This window comes from Pterocles gutturalis, unplaced genomic scaffold (assembly GCF_000699245.1).
Source record: "Pterocles gutturalis isolate BGI_N339 unplaced genomic scaffold, ASM69924v1 scaffold9003, whole genome shotgun sequence".
Lineage (NCBI taxonomy): Eukaryota > Metazoa > Chordata > Aves > Pterocliformes > Pteroclidae > Pterocles > Pterocles gutturalis.
In genome coordinates, this window is record NW_010122997.1 from 4,915 (window position 1) to 14,806 (window position 9,892).

The 9,892-nt window shown below is 36.5% G+C and overlaps 1 protein-coding gene across 1 annotated transcript; it reads right to left on the bottom strand.

Moving 5' to 3' along the window:
• Window positions 1–3,620: 3,620 nt before the first annotated feature.
• Window positions 3,621–4,317, bottom strand: LOC104464882 (hyccin-like; the record flags this gene model as incomplete). Its single annotated transcript, XM_010077725.1, has 1 exon — window positions 3,621–4,317. A coding segment is annotated over one exon (557 nt), but the record flags the coding sequence as incomplete, so codon positions are not given.
• Window positions 4,318–9,892: the final 5,575 nt, after the last annotated feature.

Genomic DNA, 9,892 nt, shown 5'->3' on the forward strand with positions numbered 1-9,892 from the left:
ATCAGCCTGAATGAGAGAGAGGAAATGAAGGAGTGGGAGGGTGTACCCCCATTTCTCCCTTAGATTAAATGTGATTACTGATAAACCCCGAGAGGGGCTGCCAGAGATACAACCGCGCCACATAGCAACACCCGCTGAACAGCATGGCCAGTGCTGCAATCATATCATAAGTCAACACTATCCAGTACAGCAAAATGATCACCCTAATCCTTCTCCCAGAGGTGATAAACATTGCCATAGGGAAAACGTAATGCATATAAGACTTTACGTAACACCACCATGTGAACAAATGAACCAGTATTGTGACCAGCGAGTTTTCAACTAATACAAGAAATACATATAACAGATTGTTAAAGCACGTTCTGGTCAGACTTGTCATTATCTCAACTCTTTGAATGTTGTTGTTCAAAGCCATCATTGAAAACATTGAAAACAGTGCCCTTTGATTTAAAACATATGTTATAAATGTCAGCATTAAACCAACTTTTTTTATTATAATTTGCAATGATTCACTCCTACCTAACATTTTTCCTGCAGAATGTTGCAGCCATGTATTATATTTGGAGTGTATTTATTAGAACTACCCACTCCTGGGTACACTACAATTATGGGATGTCTTAATAGGTTTTCCTTGCACTGTTAGAAGACCTCTACTTCTTTAACATACATTTTTCATTCATCATTCTAAACTGATCAGATAATGCTCAAAACCCAAGAGCTTGACAATTTTAGAAATATAATGCAATAATGAATATATCTGCTTCCTGCCTTACATCCTCCCTGTCCTGCTCCCACAATCCTGCACCATGGATATTTGGACAACAAATAATTCTGCCCTCCATCTCTCCCATCCTGCTTGGTTTTTTTTTCCATTTTTAAGAAAAGAAAGAAGCACAACTGAAAGTTTTATTACTCACATCAGGAAAGAAGTTCTTTATACTCTTTCAGTATCAAGGTGTGATGTCAGTTCACAAAAACATGCTTGTTGGGTAAGTTGCTCCAGAGACCAATACATATATATTTGTATGAAGCTGCATATGTATTGAAACAACAGCCTTTAGTACCAAGACCCTTTCCTTTTATCATTTTCACAAAAAGGTATGAAGCTTTATGTAATTTCAGCTGTACCAATATAAGCCTATGTTTTGGGTTCAAGCCATACTACAGTTAGAATAATTAGCTGGATAAAATAAAAGGATAAACTAACTTTAACACCGATTTGTAGCCAACAGTATTGTAAACGTTATGTTACATATATACACTTTATGGCATTTTAGATCCTTTGAAATTCTAATTATTCCTAGCTGAAGTGACAAAATACTCCCAGTATAATAAACATCTTTTATACCAACACCCAGCTTGAAAGAGCATCTACTGCAGAGATAACTGAAACAATCAGGAACGAAACGAAACAGAAACAGTAGAATTACTTAAAAATTCTAGTCCCTTAACACTAACTCACAACAAATACTGTCACAGCAAATATTTGTCAATTGCAATTTTATTTATCTGTTCTAGCTTATGTTTCAATTTAAATTACTGTAAAGTGTTTTCAAAGTATTCTTAAATGCTACAATGCAAGAGGAGATCAGGAGGCAGATGAAGGTTCTGCAGGTTATTTCTTCGTAACATCTAGAACAAATTTCAAGGAAAGGAAGAGCTCTGCATTCAGTATGTGTAAGGCTAGCCAATGTCTGCTAGCAGATGCCTAAAACCCTTCTATTGCCTGTGGTTATGCATGTTCCAGCATCCACACATATTAGTCAATCTGAAACAAATGTGCTGTCTAATGTGTATTGCAGAAAAACCTTAAAAAAAAAAAAAAAGAGGCAAAATTTTCTGTGGTACAAAGTATTTACAAAACCATACAACTTCAAAGAACTAGTTTATTTCACTGGCCAAAGTATTAAACACTAAACAAGACAACCTTGTAGTTTATACATTAGGAATGTAAGTTTTCATGGACAATTAAGAAAACACTTCACTGTAGAAAGATGAAATACTGCATTACCAGAATAGAACAGTGTCACACAACAAACTGAAGAATGTGAGAAAGTGTGGCACATTCATTTAAACTCAGGCTCTCGGATGAAGACAGACATCTATAGACTGATGCAGCTATTCCACACACTTTGGTGAATATTAAGAAATGTACACATCTAGTCTCCAATCTTAGAAGTAGAATTATACAACTTATTTATCCCTATCAACTATGCCTCCTCATCTCTTTTCACTAATTAACCAGCTTATTAATTGCTATAAACCTGGATAACATCAGCTGCTTAAAAGTTAGTTGTGCTTCAGTTAAAGTCAAAAATTGATACATAAACTTATATGCAGGAAAACAGGAAGGTCTACCAGAATTTTAGTGTTTGTTCTGTTACCAGGTTCTTGACAATAAGGGACTACTAGCTGCAGAAATCTGGACAGTTGGGAATGACTATGCCTTAGATCCTCATCTTATTTCTCCAGTCATAACAACATACTGTCTGTTTATCAGCTAATCACTGCTCTCAGAGTGGTTTTGTCAGCTATTGCTTCTCCAAATGTCTGCATAAGCAGTTTTAATGTTCATTTTTAATTAAAATCTTAACATTACAAAAGCTGGTATCAAACAAGGTCACTAAACTAACTGAAGGTTAAAGGTTAGGTAACCTTGAAAACAGGCTGCTGTTTAGAATTTCAAGCTAGAAAAATACTAGATATAAAAGACTAGCAATTACAGTGCTAGTTATATTTACATTATAATTTCCCTTTGTGCTTGCAAGTTACTGAAAGTACACATCCTTTGGTAGTATTCTCTTAGCCTCAAGTTCATGTTAAACACATTCACACTCCTGATTTGCTTGATTCAGTGCAAAGGGCTCATACCTGATTTCCTATATAACATCATTACATAAGCACATCTCTTCCCCATAAATAATAAAAATACTGATGATAGCAACTTTTCAATGAGTAGCTTTGTGCCTGATATTTAAGGATCTGAAAGAGAGAGTCTGTCACACAATTTGTAGTCTAAAGAATGACCATTATAGCAACTGATCAGAACTCCCATCCACAAGTACCACTGCTGTATGACTTTTGGCCCAGTTTCAAAACTGTACAGAAAAAACAAAAAGCATCTATTATTCAGACTCATCTAGGCACAAAGAATTATGAACATTGCAATGTGTACTAACTACCATGACAAAAACCGCCATAACAAACACTGAACTGATGCTGCTAGTTTTAACTTTTACACATAAGCACAGCTTTCTCATGGCTAATGTAAGAGAACATTTATGTTTTTACAATGCTGTTCCAAAACTTCATGCCCATCCTGCAAGACTCCTCTTAAATAAAGCAAGTACTTGCAGTTTTACCTATGCCAAGTGGTAGTGAAAAGCAGAATCTGGGAAAGAGACCCTATTTGTTCCCATTCTGTGCATTTGTAAAAAACCACACATCTCGGTCAGTGGCTAAACAACCAAGCAATGCTTGTTAAATTGGTGAAGCTGTAAACTTCACATGAAGCCATAAGCCATCAGGAGTATAAATACAGTAAGTCAAAAAGGGACTTTCCAAACTATTAGAAGTTGATGCAAAATAATTACAACTGTTGTCTAGTCACTTTTACTGTAAAATGTGAGCCAAATAAGAATTTATGGGCTTGAGGTTTAAGAAAGTAAAGTATAGCATATTAAGGAGGTTAATGTACCAGTGTACCAATAGCAACAAAAACATCCATATTTTATCTTTTATACTTGCCAATTTAATGATATCAGTCTGTTGACAAAGTTATGCTAATACTAGGAGGTCGCTGCTGATTAGGTTGTTTGCTTAAAATTGGAAGATCTGTTCTTTCTGTTCCATATATGAGTTTTTCCTCCTGAAGACTGCAAGCTGAAAACCTGTTGGCCTCTGTACCAGATACACCAGCACGATTATTTGGAACTGTGACACCACTGACCTGTTCAAAGGATTTACTAAACACAGTAGTAGTCGTTCTGGCCAGACTATGGCTGCCAGGTTTAGGCAGGGACTGGCTAGTTGTCAGTGTCAGTCTCTTCAGAGAAACAAGCTCTAGATTCTCACTCATAGCCCTCTGAGTCTGTTTTCGTGACAAGTGTTCTCTGCAGGTTTCTCCTTCTTTTTCTTTCCCTCCAGTTTTGCTTCCTCCAGACCTTCGTTGGCTCTTCCCTAAAAGGTTCTTACTGCTCGTGTTGCTGCTGTTAGATAAGGCTGACTGACTTGTACTAGAAGTAGCCCGAGAGTAAAACCCGTCATCAGTTTCAGATACTTCTATCAGTTCTTCTTGAATTGCTAAGTCAGCATTGTCTGCATGGTAGAAAAAGAAAAAAAAAAAGAATTATCAATAAAAGTGAGAAAGCCAATTGCTTTTATGTATTGCTAGATTTTGATATTGACAAGCATAAAGCCATAAAGCAACAGAACAGAGAAGAGAAAACACTTACCTATTCCACTACATTTTGGAATTAAGGTTCATTAAGATATAAAGTCACAGCAAATAATGCTGCATTAACTAGATCAAAAAGCATGCCCACAATCTCATTTTGCAGTCATTTTGAGAAAAAAAAAATGCAATCTTGTTAATTCATGCAAGAGATTAGAAATTTATAGATTAGAAGATACCACACAAAAAGAAATGTAAATCTTACTTTGAGCAAGTGCTCCAATACATGATTTTGCAAAACTCGTTAATTATAAAGGTATGTGATCAATGTCCCAAGATGCCCAACATGGCACCTGCACATGTAGCAACCCAAGAATGCTTTAGGACTGAAAGTTCACCTTCTACATCATAGATCTGGTGGTATGAGTTGGAAACTCAAGCACAACATGAGATATCCAGTATTCTGTGAAAGGTGGAATTTGGGAAATCTGAGGTATACAGCAAGGTACTTTTCACATCCATTTGGATGTATTCTTCATACCATTGATCACTGGATTTGTAAACCCAATAAATATGCTTAATAAACTCAAAGGTATGTTAAGTCTCACAGTATATTTTCTCCAGATTAAATAAATCTACTAGTAAGTATGTTGTCATTGTCTGTGGCACAGACGAAGCTGTGTGCAATACATGCATTTGTGTTATTACACATGCAAATAGATTAACGGCATACTTTAATTCTTCAAACATGCAGCAGTGACCCTTTCAATCAACAATGGTACCTTAGAGTGCAGCTAAAACTGCACTCTGCCAGATGAGTTTATTCCATCCTCCATCATTTTTCTTACAGATTTTTGCCTCCTGATTTCTGGCATGCCTTTGCTGTCAGTTCTAGGATCTGTAGCTGTTTCCTGTACTCCCTGTAAATGCTGAACATCATTCTCTGCTAGTGCTCTGCTCTTTTCCCCATTCCCGGTCCTCTCTCCAGCCACACTTGTGACACTAATCTCAGGTATGATAAAGTTGCCCAATTCAGTAGCATCATTACCATTCTCTGGTTGTTCTAGAATTAAAGATGGATAAGAAAAAAAAGTCTGAAACAAAACATGAAACAAAAGCCAATAGATACAGATGACTAAAGCATTATGAATTAAAGCAGATGTTCACATATTAACCTCTTGTTAATTATCAAAACTAGCGAGTATGGAATTTTGCTTTATTTTTAAATCGCAGGCTTCAAATTTCCAATTATTGGCCTGCACCCACATACTGGAAAGCTCCATGCTTGATCCTTCAAAAATCAAAATTTCTGAGGATGATGAAACAAACATTCAGAAGTTATCAGAAATCAAAATACTCTCCATAATTCAGTTTTATGACTATATTCTCTGTATCATCATGGTAAAGCAAAACTTATTTTTACAACGAAATGGCACATCAACTTCATGTGTTACCATGTAAGACTAGAAATTCCACACATACAATCTCATGATGCTGCACAGTGGCCAGCCTGAAAACTAATAGTGGTACAACTAAACCAACTCAAGCACATTTTGACTTCCATTTTCTTTCTTTATTTCAAAAAACTATTTTCAACCAGCAAGATATTTACAACTAGGAAAATTCTCTGGTTACTAAAATCAACTTATTCAGATAAAACCTACGGAGTCTTACTGTAGTTTTTGCCACCTAATAATAACAACATACCATAAATGTTGATGTCCTCGGCCTTTCTAAGCTTCCTATATTGAGCTTACAACTAAATTAGTTTGCCGTATACTTATTTGTGTCACACAAGCCAGCTACTAAGTACAGTTAAGAAAACAAGGATGACAAGCTGGGGGGAGGAAAAGCAACACAACTTTCTGCAGCACTGGGAAAAAAAAAAAAAAAAAAAAGGAAATTCGGGCAAAAACCAATGCAGCTTCATTATAAGATTACTTCTTTTCATCTGGGTAGGTGATCAACAGCAGATACACAAGTGCTCAGCTTGGCCAAAAAATTATTTCCAAACAGTCAAAGATTCCTGCAGACATAACCAAGAATCCCCAAGCAAACAGAAAATGCCACTGCTACTCAAAGTGCAAGAATGATGGCTGTGTGTGAGCACATGAGATTTAATAATGATATTTAGTGGTAAGAATGCAATAGTTCCTACAAGGTCCTGGTAAAACAAATCCTGACTCAAAGGATGCCTGTTTACATTAACTGAAGACAGGTTTGAGAAGGATAAACTCTTGAGAGGGGAAAAATGTGAAATGGGAGTTGAAACTTCATAGAAATTCCAAGTATATGCAAGTAACACATTACGATACTAGTGACTTGCCAGCTCCACAGTGTTTTAAGTATTCATAGTGTCTGAAGGCCTTTTTAAAAAGTATTCAGACTTGCTTTATCAGCACTAGCTCTACAACCACAAAATTGCATTTAGATGACCTGGAGAAGAAAAAAAGAGAAGCCATCAGTTACGGATAGTCACAGCACATTCTCCATGAAGGTGCACACCACAGAAACACAAGTGAAGAGCAGCAAGAACTACACTGTATGTAAAGTTATATACTCTACATGTGTTATATATGTGTACTAAATGCAAACACTATGGACACAAACTTGACAAGTCTGAAAACGCACTAAAAGCACAGCTAAGAAAAAAGCTCAACTGAATCCCTGTGTTTTATTCATAATACAGCTCTTTCAGACCTGAGGATTAAGTAAGGACCACCCAGACTATCTTGCCAGTTTGTTACTGGACATGACAGAAGTTGGCAGTACAGACATTTAAATGATAGTATGAAGTCCAAAAAAGAGGAATTTATGATAAGATGATTTTTCACAGCTGCAGCTCTAATGCTTGTTAGTTGGAGGGGATCCTCTCCTCCCCCTGTCCCCATACTGAGAACTCTTGTGCAGGCACAGTGTACTTCTACATCAAGCAGGCTACAGCATTTGGCTTTTTACTAGCATTGTTGTGATAAGTGCAGACAGCACAAATGAAAAGTCTCAGAGCCAGAAGGTTATTCTGGCAGGGATGGACATAATTGTCTCCTGGTCTAAGTGCTATCCCTGATTTTACCCGCAAATGCTAAGTATCATGATTCCTTCCAACTAGTCAAATACTAACAAAAGTATCCATTCAACAAGTTGTACTATCCAAAGGAAAGGGCATTAATAATTGCTGCCATCAACCACTAACTTACTGATACTTGACGGAAACTGAAGTTAACACTGTTTCCAAGTGTTGCTCTTTCTAACAGTACTTTCTGCAAAAGGCTTCTATGATAAGTAACAAAGGCAAAAGCTGAGCACTGTGTACTCCAATAGTAATAATAATAATAAATAAATAATAATAATGATGATTATAATACTATCAGTATTAAATATAGCCCTCTTTCTAAAAAACATAGAAGTAGAAAGGTTAGTAAGAAGATCAACACTCTGATGGGCCTCATTAGCCTAATGTTCCTAGGGTGAGGCACCTGTGCCTTTCCTATGGAGTGCTGCCCCATCAATGCAGCTACAGGCACCTTATTTCAGCAGAGCTTCTTGCCAGGATCCACTGATCTCCATAAGCACAAGTTGATTCTGCTAGAAACTTCATTTAGAGCCAGGAAAACAGAAAGGAGAGGGCAGAACAGAGCTTACTGTCAGTCCCTTCCCCACCAAGGGCAGAAAAGCACTAGTTAACAGCATCCAGCTCCAAAGAAAAGAGACTCGGAATGTACAGCAGAAATCAGAGGAACATAAGAATATTTTTTTTTTTGCTACAGATTTTGTAAAATAGTGATACTTAGTTACTGTTGTTTGGTGGTATGCATTTCTAAATGCAATATCCTACTGTGATATCCTACTTTACCCATCACTGTTGCATTCCCACAGCAATGTACCACATTGAACTGGGGAAAGGACTCAAAAACTTAGTTTTACTCAGCACAATTATGTCTAATCTTTTACTTACTTGTAACGAAAGGGAATACACCTTTCTCTGAGTTTAACATTGAGCTTCAGGAGGAAAGTAATGAAAAAATGGGATACAGGGTATCTCAACTCCTATTAACACTGTCTACCATACCATCTACAGTCTCCTGCCAAGGACATAATCCATGTCTTTCATAGTAGCATCCCCTCCTTATTTTAAAACTTTTAAGAACACCTAAAACAAACCTTCAGCTTCATAGTGCTTGGTTTTGGAGACAATACTGCTTCAAGCCAGACAACTCCAGGGGTCTATCCTTTAAGAAACACATATTAATACCCAGTGCACAAGGCAATGTAACAAAGAGAAAACAAATGACACTGCTAAATAGTGTAGAGACAAAACTGAATAATTATGTCAGTTTGAAAGTTAATATAAATATGCCCATAGCAGTTGAAGTAAAATGCATTTGGAGTCACCTTTCTGAATGTTTTGAGTAGTACAACCAACCGTGATAAACACATTTCATGATTACTATCTACTAAGAATGAATTCAAAAGATATTTCAATCATAGTCTGCCTTGTTATGTTTGCCTACACAATTTACCTCAGATTGCACAGGCAAACTGCCCATTTGGATTGTAATTCAATTTTAACCACCACAAGCTCAAGACGCATTTTGAATTATGCACAAAAGCATCGAGGTTATATGCCAAAATTAACATTCATTCCAGATTCCTAAAAAAAAGTTAACTATATTTCAGGAATTAATACTGTTTCGAAAAAGAGTAAGAAAATTCTCTCCACAGACATTCAAATACTACTGTCTCTAAACCTTGTATACTACATGAAAGTAATTTTCTGCAATGAAGAAAAAAAATACCATCTTGTCCTTCTTCTCTAGCTGATGTCTTTGTTTTTGTGTTATGTATCTTACCAATATCTGCTTAGATCTTCTTACTCAGTCTGCCACATCAGAGTACTTCTCTTACATGCATTACCTCTACACACAGGAGTTTTTCCCGAGCAACCCTTTTATGGGCCAGTTTGGCAGATTTTACATTAATAAGGAAAGCCTTACTAGGGCTTGCTTTGGTTTTTGTCCTAGCTTCCATAAATAACCATTAATTTAGGTGTTTATGTCCCTTAAACACTGTATGATTCCTCTGCTTTTCCTTTATTTGTGAATAGAAATCAAGATGCCACTCAAGGCTTGTTTTTAAAACATGATCACTACAAAAAACTAATGCTAGAGGGAGGAGCTAATGTTCCTCTTTAAGCTTTATGATTTGTAGGCAATTCAATTCAACAGCAGTAAATAATTTGTTGGTAAGTGGTGGCTAGTACCCATTGATTCCATAAACACCATCCATTTGGACTAGATGGATCCATTTTGCAAACGTCCTTCACCTTTGTACTTCTACAGTACCTACAAGTCCAAATTCACAATACCAATTTGATTTTAAATAAAGTCCTTCTAAGTAACAGCTCTAATGAATGAGTTACAGGGTTGTGTTTCACAAGACTAAATGTTACATTGAAATTTTTTCAAAACTCACTTCAGTCTAGAGTTCTAGCAAAGGCTG